This window comes from Amphibalanus amphitrite, unplaced genomic scaffold (assembly GCF_019059575.1).
Source record: "Amphibalanus amphitrite isolate SeventyFive unplaced genomic scaffold, NRLGWU_Aamphi_draft 000631F_arrow, whole genome shotgun sequence".
Lineage (NCBI taxonomy): Eukaryota > Metazoa > Arthropoda > Thecostraca > Balanomorpha > Balanidae > Amphibalanus > Amphibalanus amphitrite.
The window spans coordinates 307,270-324,934 of NW_024882125.1; the positions used below are offsets into that span (position 1 = coordinate 307,270).

At 55.2% G+C, this 17,665-nt stretch overlaps 3 protein-coding genes across 8 annotated transcripts in view; 1 reads left to right on the plus strand and 2 right to left on the minus strand.

Annotated features, from left to right (window-relative positions):
- The window catches only part of LOC122363625 (actin-histidine N-methyltransferase-like), a 50,122-nt gene extending 48,623 nt beyond the window's left edge, over window positions 1-1,499 (plus strand). For both annotated transcript variants that reach the window (XM_043333126.1, XM_043333127.1), the window contains exon 11: window positions 150-1,499. In XM_043333126.1, coding sequence (XP_043189061.1) covers window positions 150-526 — 377 coding nt within the window. In that variant the 3' untranslated portion in view covers window positions 527-1,499. The remainder of the gene's footprint in view (window positions 1-149) is intronic.
- LOC122363624 (serine/threonine-protein phosphatase 2A 65 kDa regulatory subunit A alpha isoform-like) lies at window positions 1,495-10,992 on the minus strand. 2 transcript variants are annotated; one of them, XM_043333125.1, is made up of 11 exons: window positions 10,775-10,982; window positions 8,931-9,122; window positions 7,894-8,113; window positions 6,031-6,191; window positions 5,538-5,665; window positions 5,060-5,273; window positions 4,562-4,765; window positions 3,897-4,217; window positions 3,255-3,397; window positions 2,474-2,565; window positions 1,495-2,102 (listed from the first exon to the last, which is right to left on the minus strand). In XM_043333125.1, exons 1-11 carry the CDS (start codon window positions 10,856-10,858, stop codon window positions 2,092-2,094), a joined length of 1,770 nt encoding a protein of 589 aa, XP_043189060.1. In that variant the 5' UTR covers window positions 10,859-10,982; the 3' UTR covers window positions 1,495-2,091. The 2 variants fall into 2 exon arrangements, with proteins under 2 accessions (XP_043189060.1, XP_043189059.1); XM_043333124.1 differs by lacking the exon at window positions 1,495-2,102 and having other exon boundaries at window positions 2,104-2,565; window positions 10,775-10,992.
- A 677-nt stretch (window positions 10,993-11,669) lies between these two features.
- Window positions 11,670-17,665, minus strand: part of LOC122363632 (spectrin beta chain-like) — a 52,847-nt gene continuing 46,851 nt past the window's right edge. For 3 of the 4 annotated variants that reach the window (XM_043333135.1, XM_043333134.1, XM_043333136.1), the window contains 4 exons: window positions 14,145-14,285; window positions 13,583-13,676; window positions 13,072-13,251; window positions 11,670-12,800 (listed from right to left, as the gene is read on the minus strand). In XM_043333135.1, the coding sequence (XP_043189070.1) occupies window positions 12,602-12,800; window positions 13,072-13,251; window positions 13,583-13,676; window positions 14,145-14,285 (614 nt within the window). In that variant the 3' untranslated portion in view covers window positions 11,670-12,601. The remainder of the gene's footprint in view (window positions 12,801-13,071; window positions 13,252-13,582; window positions 13,677-14,144; window positions 14,286-17,665) is intronic. The other variant, XM_043333137.1, reaches the window with a different exon arrangement.

Sequence of the window (17,665 nt, forward strand, 5' to 3'; positions counted from 1 at the left end):
TGAAGTGTGGTATGTAGCGTTAGTTATAGTAGCCGTCATTTGAAGATTGTGCGTCATAATTTCCAGAGCCGTTGTCTGTGCAAGTTCTGCGTCTTATTGCGTAGCTCTCTCACGGTATATCTCCATCCTCACACCCGTCTGTACGACAGAGACGCTGGAGCACTGGCTGCGTGTGGATAACGTGGGCGACCTGGGCTCGGAGCAGTGTGACGGCCTGCCGGCCGGCCTGCAGCTGGCCGCCTGGCGGTTCCTGCACACGCGCGTCACGCTCCTGCTGCGCCTGTACCCGGGCACGGCCGAGGCCGACCGCGCGCTGCTGGCCGCTCCGCCTGCGCCGCCGCCGGAGGGCGCCGCCGACGCGCCGCCGCCGCTGACGCCGCGCGCCCGGATGGCCGTCACCCTTCGGCTCGGCGAAAAGCTGATCCTGCAGCGCGCGCTCCGCTTCGCCACCGACAAAATGCACGAGCAGGAGCTGCTCGACCAGGAGCTGAAGAGCCAGGAGATTCAGGAGCCCGTCGAGCAGTAGCGGTCAGACTATCCTGCGCTACGGATTCCCCACTGCCCAGAACTAACGGAGATGGCCCATGATTGTCCGCCGCTGAGGTGCGTGGACAGGGGTGGGGATGCGGGAACCGTCACAAAAGGGAGATACCAGGGGAGTTCCTGTGATGGTATTTTTCGGCTCAGAGTTTGTACAGTCAGGGGGTTGTTTCGGTGCTGGGAAGGCAAGGTCCGTCCAGGCCCTGAGCTCGCTGTGGAAAGGTGCTTGTTCTCGGATGTTTTTTGTGGTCTGTTGGTGACTAGTCTTCTGAGGTCTCCCGGCTGGCCTTCGCCCTGACGCGACATGCCTTGGACGGCAGACAGGGTGTGGGGTGGTTGTGATGGCATGGGAGGAGAGAATTGTTAATAACGCCCAGGGGGCTCTTTGGCCCGAATAGGATCCTTTAACGAGTCAGCCGGGTCACATTCGAGGAGTAACACAGCGTGTTGCCTACTTAATGGTGCGCCGAGAGCGATTTTGGGGCTCAGTCGGCCGGAGGGTAGAGATCTGAGGGCATTGCACGCTGCCCGGCCAGATCTGAGGGCATTCGGACGTTAGTTACCTGATTGTGCCGCGGCAGTTCCCGGTCACTAACTCTACTTACAAACGCGCAGTATTAGGGTGGACGGGTCGCGCGGACGGCGCGCAGGGGGAGAGAGAGAGCGCTACCAAAGAGGGAGCAGAGCCGCCGCTCACGGCCAGTCGTCCCGCCGGCAGGAACCTCAGCTCAATCGGCCGCCGGGCGGGCCCGCCGCGCGGTCACCAGTCAACTGAAAATACTCGCCGGGCCCCATGTGTGATAATACTAAACCGTAAAAACCGTGTGCTGTGGGCCACTGGGCCTCAAGTGCAATGCTGTGTCTTCTCGAGTGTGCGTGTGCGTGTGTTATTTACCGTGTTGTGCGCCAGTTGGTGCGGGCGTTGTTGCCGCAAAGCAAAATAAATACTCAGGCATTGACACGTGTTGTTTATTCGCCTCCGCTCGGTACACATGGTTAGGAATCAATGATAAAATCGGGACAGGAGCGGCCGCCGCCGCCGCGCAGACGGAGATTTTTACCGGGGACCGCGTCCCGGCTGAGTCCGAGTCGCGTCAGTCGCGTCATCAACAGCCAACGTGCGCGCGTGTGCTGCGCCGGCCGGCCGGAGGGCGCCGAGTCGTGTCACCCGTCCGCGGCGCCGTGGGGCCAACCGGCGCCGGTCTCCAGACATATAACACTACGCGGCCGCCGCCGGCGCGCCCGTGCGGCCAACTCAGTCTACCACCAACCGAGGGAGAGCGGCAGGACGGAGACACCGCCCGCGACACGACTAAAACAACACGAGCGCGAGTCCAGGAGGCAAAAGAATTACGAAACTTTAATTGGAATTGGCACGCGCACACACAACATATATGAAGCGGGTGGCGATCGCTCGATCTGGTCGGGCCGCCGGCTCTGCGGCGGGTGCACTGCGTGCGGGGCCGGCCGGCCACACATATATCGCTCCTCTGGGCCGGGCGCGCCGGCGTCGCTCTAAGTGAAGGGGTGTGGAGAGCCGTCCGCGGCGAACTAACCCAGCGCTGAAACACGGCCCGAGCGGTTTATTCAGTCATCTGCCACATGGTTACATGAACGGACGGCGGTGGGATCAACGCACAGCAGCTGCATTAGAGCACGAAAGAGTGGATACATGGACGCGACAATTACCATACGAGCAAATCGTGAGACAGGCAACCACGTTCTGTGACATTTGTGGATTAATAGGAGCAGGATGCACAGGAAGCGCCTACTTTTTATTCTAATCAAGCAAAAGTGGGAAATGCAAGCATGAGTTCACGAAGAAAAATACAATGTTTTCACATCTACCGGGTTACAGCGAAGCACCCGACTATAAGCGGTCTAATGGCGGACACAGCCAGCCGAGCGGCTGGTCCGCGTTAGAAGGCCTCACCGGCCAGCGCCTCGGACGCGTAGAATTTGACGTCGAAGTCGGTGTCGGTGTTCAGCTTGTCCAGCACCGGCTTCACCTGGGTCTGGGCCACGCTGCAAACAGGGATAACAGTGTCACTACCTGTTGATGTCACCGGCTTCACCCGGGGCTGGGCCACACTGCCAACAGGACGGCATGGTCACTGACTTCCAATGACACCTAACTTTTGCGAACTCCCGACAGTTTCTCTGAGACACAACAGCTTGAACCTGGCTGTTGCTTTCCTCGACCGACTCCTACCCAAGAGATGGCAGTAACTGGGGAGTGTTCGCTCGGTCGTGGGGATTACCGCTGTGCCAGCCAGCGCCCCCGGCCGCAGGTACACGGGCCTGATCCGCCTTTAAACAGATCCTTCGGTCCGGTGACATGTCCCAAGGGCACGGCCTCGCTTCATGTCCCGGAGCAGCCCTCTGACCTGCCGGGCCCGAGAAATCGGGATAGCCCCAGCGTGCGCACCAGTGCGGTGCCACCTGGGGTGCGTGACAGGAAGCGTGCGGTCAAGGCTGTCTCGCGTAGCTGGTGCCGAAAACGATTCGTACCACTGCCGTGTATATAGTGTACTAACCCAGTATGAATGTGTGCTACTAACGACAAAAAAGCCCGAGTCGGGCACCAAAAATATTAAAAAAAAAGAACCTGGCTGTTGCACATGCGACATACCCCAGCGTACCCATCTCACATTCTCCCCATCCCGCTCCCTTCCAGCCCACTGCTGCCTCTGCCGCTGCCGCTGCCGGCTCACCTGCTGTCCAGGATGGGTCCCATGCGCTGCAGGGTCTTGGCCACGTTGAAGCGCACGTTGGCCACGCGGTCTCCGGCCATGCCGAGCACGGTGGGCAGCATCAGCTTCACCGTCATCTCGGGCCCGCAGGCCTCCGACAGAACCTGCCGTACCACAGGGAGGGGAGGGGGCGGGTTGGTGTTAGACGTGGGTAGAGCCAGATAGGAGAGCATCTGAGTCAGCGGTAACGTCTCACGTAAATTCTACGGGAGCATAGCTGATGACGTGGCATCGCTATCAGACCAAGGTATACGGCACTGCTATCAGACTGTTAAGCCTATTATTAGGTCGACCTCCCGGCCATTTCATATCAATTCTTATCATTTGCTCCCAGCAATCTAGCTTTGCCGACCTTTCAACAGCATCTCTCCCTATCACGCACTTCAGAGTTCCCGATCAACAAACTACCCGACAAATGGACTAGCCCCTTTTTTGACAGGCATCTAGCTGACCTCAGAGCAGACCGGTCTCATTGATCCAGCCATCCAGCGCCGCTCAAAACTCAGCCCCCGCTCCCCCCTCCCCCCCCCCCCCCCACACACACACGCTCGCTCAGCACGACCGCCCGCCCGCCCGCTCAATAAGCGTGTCCCTCTGACTCACGTTGATGCAGAACAGGCAGGTCATGCGATGCAGGTAGTTCTGGTCGCGCGCCATGGCGACCACCTTGGGAATGACGCCGTTCTGCGCCCACTCGGCGCCGAACTTCTCCACCAGCTTCTTGAGGTTCAGCGTGGCCGCCTCCCTAATGGCGAACACGTGGTCCACCAGCCACGTCATGCACAGCTGGTTCAGCTTCTCGTCGAAGAACTCGACGCCCAGCTGGCCGGCCAGCAGCGGCATGTAGTTGATGATGGCCAGCCGGACGCGCCACTTGGTGTCCTCAGCGAGCTCCACAATGGCCGGCAGCAGCGACTGGGACAGCTGCGGGCGGCGGGGCAGGGGCAGGTACAGTCACAGAGAGAAGACAGAGACGATGATTCTCCTCGGCAGCCAAAAGGACCACATTACGGAGCACAGCATTTGTTTGTAAAATATTTACCCTGCCCAGCGATGATATAAGGAAAGTGTTGAGGGAAAAGTGGACAACTGAGACTTTTCGACTCGAACAAACATGCAATACAGCCAATATTTATACGCAAAAGAAATATGACGTCTTAGCATTTACATGGTAAACTCATGTTTGAAATGTTCTTCGTGAATCATGCCCGTGCTATTCCGCGACACTAGCGCCAACCAGTCACTGGAGACCGTGGCTGCCGCCGTACCTGCTGGATGCCGATGACCTCGTTGACGCAGTCCACGTTGGAGATGATGTTGAGTCGCACCTCGGGGCACTCGTCCTTCAGCTGCGTGAGGAACAGCGGCAGCAGGTGCTCCACCGTGTTGTTCTTGCCCAGGATCGGCGACAGGCCCATGATGACGCCGGCCAGCGCCGACTTGACGTGCTGGTTGGCGTCCGACACCAGCTCCTGGGGGGCGGCGCGCGGCGGCGTCAGACACGGCGCAGTCACCATAGCTCGGCGTACTACAGCAGACACGGGCAGCTCGGACAACCGCAGTGAAGAGAGACCATCGAGGACACCAAACACTGTAGATTAGATAAAGAGTCTTTTACAGAAGTGCAAATATGCTAATAGATATTGCAAAGAAACCCAGCACACATTGTGTTCCTCAATTGTGTGCCTCTCTACCCCGCAGTTCTAGACCGGAGGCCTTCCCACTATTCCCCCCCCCCCCCACACACACACTCCTCGGTCACTCACGGTGACGCAGGGCAGGATGTTGGTGACGATCTGCGTCTCGCGGGTGGCCGGCGCCAGATTCTGGCAGAAGTCCTTGACCTTCTGGGCGGCTGCGGCGCGCACCTCGGCCTCACAGTCCTTCAGCAGCGACTGGAAGGCCGGCACCAGGTCCACTGTGGTGATCTCCGGGCCGACGGCCGCCTGTAGCTCCGTGAAGTGGTCGGCCACCATGTACCTGCGGCGGCGGCACGGGCGAGGGTCACACACGGGACAAAGACGGGGCAGGGCAGGGTCGGCCGAAAAGACATGGGGGCCATCGTCTACCGACGAAAAGTACAGCGATGATGTGTCTGAATCTCAAGGGCGCCAAGTAATCATGAATTGACCGCGGCAGCTGCTGGGACGAGAGACTCACGCCACATCCATGAAACCCACTTGGCTTCCTCACACCGTGTCATCTCGCTAATTGACAGAGTCCGTTCCGTCACTAACTACTGACCTGACGCGCCACGACTGATCCTCGGCGCAGTGTTTGAGTGTGGGCATCACCAGGGCCTCGGTGTCTGCCTGGGGCAGTAGCGAGGCGATACTGACGCAGGCCTCGACCGCCAGCAGGCGGACAGAGTCCTGGCGACAGACGGGAGCGGGTGTTAATGGTCCGTAGTAGCCGAAATCTGAGCAGACGGACAGAGCTCTGTCCAAGGAGGGCGGGCTCAAACGGCCTATTGGCAAAAGGACGGCGCGCTAGGCGATGGGGCAAAAGCGACACCGCAAAACACTGTAAGAAGCTGGTAGTTACTGCGGACTTGAAGTCCGCCGTAATTACCATGTTGCCAAGCCCACAAGTTTCATAAAAGCAGAGTAATATGTCAGTCAGCCGCAATCGACGAATAACACCTTATCCCCAGGGTTCCCCAGTTAACACCAGAGCATCACCCCCTCAATATTAACCCCTCCCTCCCCTGGCACACCTCTGCCCGCTCCGTCCTCACCTGCTCGTCGCCGGCCAGCTCGACGAACATGGGGATCACCTCGGACTTGAGGTGCTCCGAGCCCACCGCCTTGGCGAACTCGCCCAGCTTGCTGGCGGCGGCGCGGCGCACCATCGGCGTGTCGTCCTGACACAGGTTACGGAAGTTGACGCGCAGCTCCGCTGTCGAGACAGGCGCCGAAGTGAATAGACCAGTATAACGCCTTTTGAGGCGACTAACGGAGCGAGCGAGAGGGTGGGCCTTGCACGTGCGAAATTGCGAGGGGGTACCTCCAACTGACTTGTGCACGGCACCCTACTAACCGGTCTCTAGCGATGTGCCAAATTTGGGCACAATCGGCCCAGCCGTTCTCGAGATCTGGAAGCGGCACCCTGCACGTGCGCACGTGCAAAATGGGTCCCAACTGACTTGTGCACGGCACCCTACTAACCGGTCCCTAACTGTGTACCAAATTTGAGCGCAATCGGTCGAGCCGTTCTCGAGATCTGGAAACGACCCCTGCACGTGCGCACGTGCAGCAGCACCCCAACTCTGGCACATGGATATGCAGGGCCTAGTGGGTGCCTACCTACATGCCAACTTTCAGCGCAATCGGCCAAGTAGTTACCGAGATATTGCAACAATTACAAAACTGACACCTCTTCGTTTTGCACGTGGCACGTGCATAAGGGGTCACCCACATGCATCGGGAATAGTCCAATACTTGGTAGAAGGAATGAAGCTACCCTACAAAATTTACCGCATGTAAATCGGTCAAGTGGTTGCTGAGATATAAGCCTCGCAAAAGCGTCCGCACGGCCGGCCGGCCGGCCGGCCGGCCGCTCATACTCAGAAATTTCCGTTAATCTAAGGAAAGACTACGCTCGCTTCGCTCGCTCCGTAACAACCAGTATAGCGCCTTTTGGGGCGACTAACGGAGCGAGCGAGGGGGTGTGTCTTGCACGTGCGAAATTTCGAGGGGGTACCTCCAACTGACTTGTGCACGGCACCCTACTGACCGGTTTCTAGCGATGTGCCAAATTTGAGCACAATCGGCCCAGCCGTTCTCGAGATCTGGGAGCGGCACCCTGCACGTGCGCACGTGCAAAATGGGTCCCAACTGACTTGTGCACGGCACCCTACTAACTGGTCCCTAACCGTGTACCAAATTTGAGGGCCATCGGTCCAGCCGTTCTCGAGATCTGGAAACGACCCCTGCACGTGCGCACGTGCAGCAGCACCCCAACTCTGGCACATGGATATGCAGTGCCTAGTGGGTGCCTACCTACATGCCAACTTTCAGCGCAATCGGCCAAGTAGTTACCGAGATATTGCAACAATTACAAAACTGACACCTCTTCGTTTTGCACGTGGCACGTGCATAAGGGGTCACCCACATGCATCGGGAATAGTCCAATACTTGGTAGAAGGAATGAAGCTACCCTACAAAAATTACCGCGTGTAAATCGGTCAAGTGGTTGCTGAGATATAAGCCTCGCAAAAGCGTCCGCACGGCCGGCCGGCCGGCCGGCCGGCCGCTCATACTCAGAAATTTCCGTTAATCTAAGGAAAGACTCCGCTCGCTTCGCTCGCTCCGTAATAAGTCAGAGGATGGTATTGGTTAGTGATTTCAGCAAACACTGGGGCTCAGAGGCTATGCACCAGTGGTACCTAATTGATGAACAGTGAATGATAGATCATTAAACGAAAATGACCGGGAAAAGATTCTCTTCGGGTTCGATGCACACGTGGGCACCATGAGCACTGGCATCAGTCAGCGTTTTAACAAGTCCAAAGAACCCACTGACACATGGATTCAGTCACATCTCCCTATACCCTCCAAAGCCGGTGCCCAACCCCTGGTCGGTCGGGCGGCGGTCGCACCTTTGAGTTTGTCGTTGCAGCGCGGGTAGCAGACGGCGAACAGCCCGCAGCTGGAGGTGCGCGACGTGAACCAGTCGCCCGAGGCCAGCCGCTTCACTAGCGGCACAAAGTGCGACTCCAGGTCGGCCGTGCTGTGCTGGTGCGAGATGGTGCGCAGCGACTCGACCGCCTTGTCGCGCACCACCGTCTCCTCCACCTGCGCCAAAGACTCCAGCGCCGGCTGTGTAGGACAGGGGAGGGGAGAGTCAGTTACACTGAACACACCGTCTCCTCCACCTGGGCCAGGGACTCCAGCGCCGGCTGTATAGGGCAGGGGAGGGGACAGTCAGTCACACTCAACACACCGTCTCCACCTGCGCCAGGGACTCCAGCGCCGGCTGTGTAGGACAGGGGACAGTCAGTTACACTGAACACACCGTCTCCACCTGCGCCAGGGACTCCAGCGCCGGCTGTGTAGGACAGGGGACAGTCAGTTACACTGAACACACCGTCTCCACCTGCGCCAGGGACTCCAGCGCCGGCTGTGTAGGACAGGGGACAGTCAGTTACACTGAACACACCGTCTCCACCTGCGCCAGGGACTCCAGCGCCGGCTGTGTAGGACAGGGGACAGTCAGTTACACTGAACACACCGTCTCCACCTGCGCCAGGGACTCCAGCGCCGGCTGTGTAGGACAGGGGACAGTCAGTCACACTGAACACACCGGCTCCTCCACCTGCGCCAGGGACTCCAGCGCCGGCTGTGTAGGGCAGGGGACAGTCAGTTACACTGAACACACCGTCTCCACCTGCGCCAGGGACTCCAGCGCCGGCTGTGTAGGACAGGGGACAGTCAGTCACACTGAACACACCGTCTCCACCTGGGCCAGAGACTCCAGCGCGGTAATGGGTTTTCTGGTCAGTTACACTCACCAGTCAAGACACCATCCCTCCACCTGGGCCATATGAACTGGGTCCTGGGCAGACAGAGTAGTGAGTAACTACTGAAATTCTCACCAAGACTTGGAGAAGCCCACCAGGACCGAGCACCTACTCACCAGGAGACAGTAGACGAACTCGGGGCCGCCGACCAGCTTCGTGAAGTTGCCGAGCTGCTCGGCCAGCGCCAGCAGCACCTCGTCCTCGTCGTAGATGGTCTCCGTCAGGAAGGGGATCAGCTCGTTCCGGGTGCGCTCCACGCCCAGCGCCAGCGCGATCGTCGACAGCTTCTTCACAGAGTTCAGCCGCAGCTGCGGACGGACACGGAGGCGCGTCAGTGGCGGGATAACTGTGTGTGAGGCTAGTAGGGCAGGCTGAGACTTTATCTGAGAGAAAATAATAATGGCTGTCCTATTCATTTCTACAGTTAGCTTTCTTGGGTGCAGCCAGCATCTTGAAGAACCAAGACTATCACAAATTGCTTTAAAATGTCCTACTCCTGACCTGATCTATTTGCCAGTGGCCTAACCTGAGGGGAATGGGTTAGTGGAGTAATACCACTGACATGTTGTCCTCCAGGAGTTGGAGCAGATAATGGACCCACCATAAGAGTATCTACAATCAATGCTGGCAAATAAATAGTGCTTAGAAACAGTAAGACTAGGCATTCGAGTACCAGTGGCCTATCCACAATAACAGCTACACTACTTGGTGAATCCAAAATTTGAAATGTTGAGCACTTTTTTAAAAAAACCACCTGATAGCATGGCAGTCCATGACAACACATAAAATACAGGCTCCACAAGCTTATTATGAATGCTGTTTAAGAAAACATGAAGCAAATAAAATAATATGAAGGACTTGGTCAAGGTATGCATAATGCTACAAAAATGCCTGACAGGGTGAAGTTAACTGAGCCAGAACAAGAACAGAAGGGCAAGCTGTCATTTTGACATGGGAAATTATGACTGCAAGGTGTGTCTTTCATTTCAGTGCCTGTAGCTAATTCATGCTAACTAATGATGTCCCTAATGCAGACACACCCTGAACAGAGACATATTGATTATTTTCAATCTGGCTGTACAAAACCAGACTGTGTTCAGGAATGGAAAGAAATAAGACAACGTCCAGGAACTACCAGAGGTATGATTTGATACCAATGCTTGCAATCTTAGGTAAAACAAAAATCAAAATACCATTTACAGATATGAAATGGCTAACTTCTCCTTTAGGTATAGTAAACTCTATGTCCTGAGCTTGATCTGTCATAACGCAATGTGGCTTGAAAGAGAGAATGAGCTTATTACTTGAAAGAGAGAATAAGCTTATTATACATTCCCAGCCAATAGCAACCACAGATAGATTTGTGTGAATACCTGCCTACAGCCTTTACTAGGTGTCTCCTAAAGTAGTGTGAACCTTAACGAACATAAGATTCAATTAAAAGAAATAACATTTCCAAAACATGATTCACCTTCAAATGATCCATTGAATTCATACTCAAAATTCATATCAATACAAGTTGAAGTAGTAAATTCCTGCCACAAGACCACACCTCGACCTACCACACTAATAGTCACGTTTACATAGCATTTTTGACAACGCTCTAGCTCATTTATTACGCGATAATTTTGATGCAGTGATTTTCGCATAATTAGAGGGAATTTTGTTAATTGTAAGGCACCATTGGCATCTTTTGCAACATAACAGGCGGAGCTATAAGCTTGCAACTATCCCAATGTAAACGAGGCTAATGACACGTCAGTCACTGCCGAGCATTTCTTCCTCAAAATTAGCGCTCAGCATACGCAACCTACCATCCATCAGCCCAAAAAAAATTAGTTATTTTTTGTTAACATTATTATTAACATTATAACCTGAATGTTACATTTCAACATCAAACTATTGTCATTCAGATTGAATAGTGCAAAAGTCACTATTAAGTAGGCGGAAGTAAGCTCACCTGCACATCTTCATTGCGTAGCTCATCAATGAGCACCGCAATGGGATAAAGGGATTCATCTCCGGTTGATTCTGCAGTAGACATTTTAGCAATCGTTGCGGCCTGATAATTAAATTATTTAACCTGCAAAAATTATCGAATCACGCCCAAATTCAGAAAGAACACCCGTCAGATCCGAACTTCTCTACAAACGTTGCGCGATGCGCAGAGTTTGATTCATTTGATCCTTTCAAGGAATAGCTTATTCGTGCTTCTTGCTATTTCTATGAAGTTGTTTTACATGACGTCATTCAGAATATTCTGATAGAATTTATTTAGTATTTATTCCATAAATGCAACGTTTTGGTCAGTTTCATGAAAAAAATCGCAAAAGTGTCTAATTTTTTGAGTTTCCTTCATTTTTAATAACAATGATAAAAAAATTTAAATGACGTCATAGTGAGAAATTGAACAAAAAATATCAAAACGTTTTTATTTCTATGATCAAAACAACTTTTTTTGTTCATGACGTCATGTTGATAACAGAGGCAGGTATGACGTCAATCAATGGAACGGGCGCTCGAGAATTATGATAATGATACGGCATTGATGAAAGCGGATGACAAAGCCCTAAAATCAGTTAATGCCATATCACATATGCTCTTAGTAGACAAACGTCAAGTTCATCGATCCATCTGATTACCTTCATCTAACGTGAAAGTTTATCGAAAAAATGCCTGGTTATCGTGTCCTCCTAAAACACTAAGGAGAATGACGATGAGACCCAATGCGTCGCTCATACTGCACCACAGATGGCTAAATGACCATCACAGGGACAACTGCAGCATTGAGATCCGTGGGATCCTCCAACTACAACTATCCCTGTCGGCAGTCACTCGTCGTCACATACACCTCGTTTCACCGTTATTTATTTATTTCCAGGTCCTTGAAGCGTTCTCAGACACACCAGAGTCGGGCTCATGCCGCAGACACACCCACTCGCACGCTGCACTACCGAAAGGTGGAGGTCCGCGCGCGGGCTCTAGGCGTAGGTACAGCGGGCGGGGCGCGCGGCGCGGCGCCGGGGCGGGGAGGGCGGCCGTCTGACTAGCGGCGGGCTCAGCGCGCGCGGCGCCAGCACGCCGCGCGACCAGCCCCGTTCCTGACCTCCTCAGCGGTTCCGCGCGGGAACCGGGGGCAGGAGCGCGCCGGCGCACAAGCTATCCAGTCAAACACTACTTAATATATTGCATGCCTGACACCTCGAGCACACAGGACCGAACACTAGAGACGATATAATTTCCCATGTAAAATACTAGATTCTCGCTCGCTCGCTCGCTCTCACTCTCACTGACGGGCGCGCGCGCCCTCCCACTCTGCGTGCCCCGAATGCCGTAGTTGCAGAAGCAGCTGCCGCGACGCGGACATTCACCAAGCCGGGCTGGGCGCCGCGCCCACACACACGGCCAGCGGCCGGCAGCGCCGCCTGACGCCAATATGTATATGTAAAACGTGTGCATACTCGCGGCGCGGCGGCCGCCGCCGGGCGGCTCGGGCCGCCCCAGCCGGCCGGGCGGCGCCACCTACCGTATTAGATGCCTAGGAATCGATCAGACAGCAGCGCGACGGCGCCCCGCTAGTCTCAGAACGAACGAGAAATCAACGGCGCGGCGGCGGCGGCGGGTGGCGCGGCACGCCGCCCCCCGTGGTGGCAGTGCTCGGAACCGACGCACACACGCGCGCGCGCACACACGGGCACAACGAGAGAGACGCGCGGCGCGCGGCCGCGACACGCGGCGCAGAAGCGGAGTCGGCCGGCCGGTCGGCCGGCGCGCGGCTTGGCGGCGTCTACTTCTTCTTCAGCGTGAAGAAGGAGCGCTTCTTGGGCTCTGGGTCGTGTGAGGAGGCGGGCAGCGTCTTGGACGACTTGGCGGGCGCGGCGGCGGCTCCGCCGAGCGCGGCGCAGACCTCCTCGATGGCGGCCACCCACTGGTTCATCTCAGTGTCGTCCCGCGCCTGGTACAGGTACTCGCCGCCGGTGGGCAGCCTGGCGGCACACACACACACAGACACGACGGGTCAGCAGCGATCACTGACACAGTCTTGATATATCGTTACCGCGTGAGAATAGAGCCAGCATGACGCATAAGATAAAAATGTAGGACGCGGTCAACAACTCATGAGAAAATCAGCTCACAACCACGGGCACAAATTCAGCATTAGGCATTCACATATTCAGCATCAGGCCTAGTTATAATTAGGGCATTTAACAAGCTCCACGCACACCTCTGACTCAACGACTACGTGTTGAAACTCACTTGAGCCTGAAGACGTGTTTCTTTTTGCTGTAGTCGGTGGCCACGACCGCCTTGGCGTCGCGCAGCTCCAGCGGCGCCTCGCCGTGCGCCATGGCGTCTGGCGACTGTTTGGCGACGCGCTGGTCCTTGTAGGCCAGCAGCTGGCCCTCCTGCAGCACCATGAACAGCTTCTCCCACGACCTGACGACGACCGACGCCGCAGATGTCAGGGCTTTGTGTGAGATGCAAGACTTACTGGGTGGTTGGAGAGATGTGAAACACGGGGGTCGATGCAAGGCAAGGGCTCTTTACTGGACAGTTATAGGCTTGAAATGTAAGACACAGGCTTTGTCTTTATTGCTTTCTTCGTTGACTTCATTATTGGCGAGTTTTTTAACAAGCTGAACACTAGACTGTAACGAGTCTCGTGAAACATACATTAAAATATGATCATTATTGGAGCCTGATGACTTCATGAGACATTTCTGAAAGGTACGTGAATTAGTTCCACTATCAGGAGCGTCATGGTCACCTGTTGGAGGCCTTCTTGACGGTGGTCTCCCACTCGTGCTTCCTGTGCAGGAACCCTTCCATGAGCGATCCCTCTCCGCCGGGACTCGGGCGCTCTGCCGGGTCGGGTCAGCACGTCAGTGGAACCTTAGGCTGAGCACGAGGTCACAGTTATTAGCAAATGGACCTTTTTGCAAGATTCGGGACACTGATCACAGTACATTCAGGGGGAAATGAGATGTCATTGGTTGCAGTGACTCAAATATGATCAGATAATAGTATAATCTTAGCAACGAGCAACGCCCTAAAGCATCAATATCCCACAGTTTGATGGTCAAATATATCGAACACTTATTCTATATCCCTAGTCCCTAGGCACATCCGAATAAAGACTGAGACAGCGGACTGATCCCGCAGCAGCGTACTCCGCAGCGGACTCTCCACAGCAGTGTATTCAGTCAGTCTCAGTCAGACGGACGGCACACGTCGCAGGCCGAGGCGGGGCGGGGCGGGACGGTGCGCGGTGCCCGTGGGACAGGCAGGCGGCAGGCCGGGCGGGACAGGCGGGGGCAGGCGGTACTCACCGGCGGCGGCAGCAATGTTACCCTCGTCATCGCTGACGCTGCCCACTTCGGGCGGCGGCTTCGACTTCTTGAAGCGGAAGCTGCGGAACGGCGACTTGGAGCGCGAGCGAGACTTCTTTTTCTCGGAGGCGGACGAGCCGGCTGCGGGAGCGACACTGACAGCTGAACGGACCGAGCCGCGCACAGCGGGCGACCAGCGCGACGGCAAGCCCGCACGACACACAAGCCCCACCGGGCCAAGCACACGGCGCCGCAGCGACGGGGGCGACTGAGCGAGTCGGCACAAAGCCCACAGACGTGTGTGTGCTCCACAGGCCAGGACAATAATAAGCGACACATGTGTCCTTTAAAGGTAACCACGCAAGATGTCTGAATAGCCATACGAGATGTCTGACACAGCGATGAAAATATGTGCCTGAAGTTGACATTCTAAAGGCCATCATTCATACGGTTTCCACGATTTCCACTATTTCGAACTACACCACCACCAATCCAGATGAAGGACAACCATTAGATAATGCAGTCATATAGACCCAACAAGCCACCGATTTAGTAGAAACGCCCAAACTATGTCCATATTACAGTGCCCGGCGATTTGAATGCACCTTTAGGCAGATATTATTCACGAAGCCTAGATTTCAGGCAGACGAGACCCAGGCATTGTACGAGCAAGTTTCATTGGATGAGTGCTGGTTTGCCCAAGCCAAGCTTTCGCCCATTCCACCTGTCACCCAAGCCAGCATACTTCCTTCCACCAGCGTAGACCAGCCCGAAGAAGCTGAGGCTCGTTCGAAGCATCATTCCCATCACCGAAGCTCAGGACAGCACATTTCCCGTAGTCAATACTCAATACCATAAAGGGAAGCAGATAGCCACAGCGGAGCGTGAAACCTTTCCAGCCGATATTCACACTACACAGTTTGTCCGGCAGTTCGGCGTCGCACCCAGTACTAGCCCAGCAGCTGAGACTCGAGGCCAGCGAAAGACCTTTCTCTTAGGACAGAACCAGCCCGCGACAAGCAGCAGCCCAATATTCACACGGCCAAATGGTCATCCATCACCGAAACCAGAGCCAGACCGCAAATGACTCTAAAGGAGTGTCCAGCACCAGGCCCCATATCGAGCACGCCACCAGCACCGATCGAACAGCTATGTAATCCGTGAGTCAGCCTCTCAGCAAGGCCAGGGAGCGGTCAGTATTTCCAGCATGAAGGATTGCGCCTTCCTGAAGGTGAGCCAACACCACTTGCTACCGCACCAAGTGAGACAGAAAAAAGGAAGGACAGAAAAGAGATAAAAACTATAAAACATTTTAATGACGAACATAAGGGACAACAAACAAAAGCGAAGTATGCGTAAACAGAAGCGAGATAAAGCGGAAATCATACATGGAAGCAAAACAAAAACGCGAAAATGGCCAAAGATAATACAAATAGGATGACATAGGGGAATAAACAAAACGGAGAAAGCAGTCATGATGTCGGTTAGGATACAGAGAGCCAGAGACAGAGATAGAGCGCCCTCTACCAAAGAGACTGTCGCAGAGACGCCAGCGCAGCACCGCCAAAGTCGGAACCCTCTGGCAGAATATCAGACAGCGGCAGCGGCAGAGAGCCTTCCAGCGGCGACCCAACACAGAACTCTCCCGAGAGCCGCCGAGACGCCGACAGACTGTACAAACCACCCCAGAGAGAGAGGCCGCCCAGAGAGCAGACTCTACACCATACTCACTGCGAGAGACGGAGGCGGAGGCCTTGGGAGCCGCGGCGGCCGCGGCGGGGGCGGCGGGGGCGGCGGCCGCTGGGGAGGCGCGCGGGGCCGGCGCCGGCGCGGCGGCGCGCCCGCGAACATGCCCGGCTACAACACAGCGCATGCTCTCTCAGAGGGGGCTCGGAGGCAGTGGGTGCCAGCCGGACAGCCGGGGCAAGGCAGGCAGAGATGGGGACAGACCATGCTCCTCCGAGATAGAGACATAGAGACCCGGTCACATGCCGTGCTTAGGCGCTCAACTGATACTGGTCTAGGTTGGCAATGATCATATTTGTGATCGTGAGATTGTAAAACTTTAAAAAGTAACACTTAAAGTGAGAAGCGATGTTCTGCGGGACTAAATGACCCAGCACGGTATTTTGTTAAAAAAAAAATTTGACTTACGAAGGTCTCTCCCCATCTAAATTAAAGACAGGAAGCTTGGCATAACGACATCAAAATGCATCAGTTTAACAAAAATATTCCAGCAAAATAAAAATATGGGCGAGTACAGATGCCGACAGGACAGTACTACCAAGAGTCACCGTGCACTGGGGTTCAGGCGGGCAGCCGCCACATCACACTGATTAGGGGCGGCGGGGGCGGACTGCCAGTGGGGCACGGGCGGGCATACACGGTGCGGGCGGCGGGCGGTGAGAGCATTCGGTGCGCGATACGGGCCGGGAGGGGGACGGGGAGGGGCGAGAGGCGGCTAGGGTGGGGCGGGATAGGTACAGAGCTGCTCAGGGTGGCTCGATCTTTAGTGACCACTGACCGGTGCAAATAAATACGGCACTGAAGGCCAGAAGACAGACACGTTACGTTTAAAAAAGCGACAAATAATTTGGAATTGACACTGTATGGTCAGAGCCAAAAAGGTCTCAATACTGGCTTTTCCAACCTCATATCAGACGCATATCAAGTTACCATCACAGTTTGCACAATTTACAGGAAATGAATGAACATTCGATGACCATCGGCATCTGTTAATAAAATTTCACCGCCGATGAGGTTGCCTGTCAGATATAATAACTTGCCTCGCTATTGCCCTCGATTACAATTCGATGCAAGCTAAAGCTCAGAAAGCTGTGTGGTCGTTATTGACCAAATGACGTCTACTTTGGATTTTCGGGGTTCTAAGGACTGTCCCAGTGATTACTGAATAACCTGTCAAGGTTCCACCATGATCGGAGACGGAGTTGCAGAAACGTCTATAGAGGGTCTCTCAGAGAGTCTGTTGAGGGTCTACGAGGAGATCTATAAAGATTCTACCGGAAGGTCTGTTGAGGGTTTACCGGTAGGTGAGGTTCTACCGGGAATATCTCAAACCCCTACAGACTACCCGTGTAGGGACTCTACCAGGTCTGTCGTGGGTCTACGGACAGCTCTGCTGAGTGGTTCGCGGAGGGGATGCTGGGAGGGCGGGTCGTGGCGGGTCGGGTCTGGGCCAGGCCGGGGCGGGGCGGCAGTACCTTGGATGGGCGGCACCTCGGGCCGGAAGCGGCCGGGGCGGCTCATCGCGGAGGCTGCCGGCCGGCCGCGCAGACAGGCAGACACACGGGAGGCACACGGTTAGTGGCACAGATCGGCGGTTAGTGAGGGAGGGAGGGAGTCGGCGGACAGGGAGCCAGAGTCGCGCGCGGTCAGAGACGGGGCAAACACCAATCAACCATGAACAGAGAAATTGGTAGGCGGGGGCATTCAGCTGGAGTAAGACAGATATGAGGCAAAAAAGGAGATTGAGAGGAGGCAAAATCGGAAAAAGAAGCACA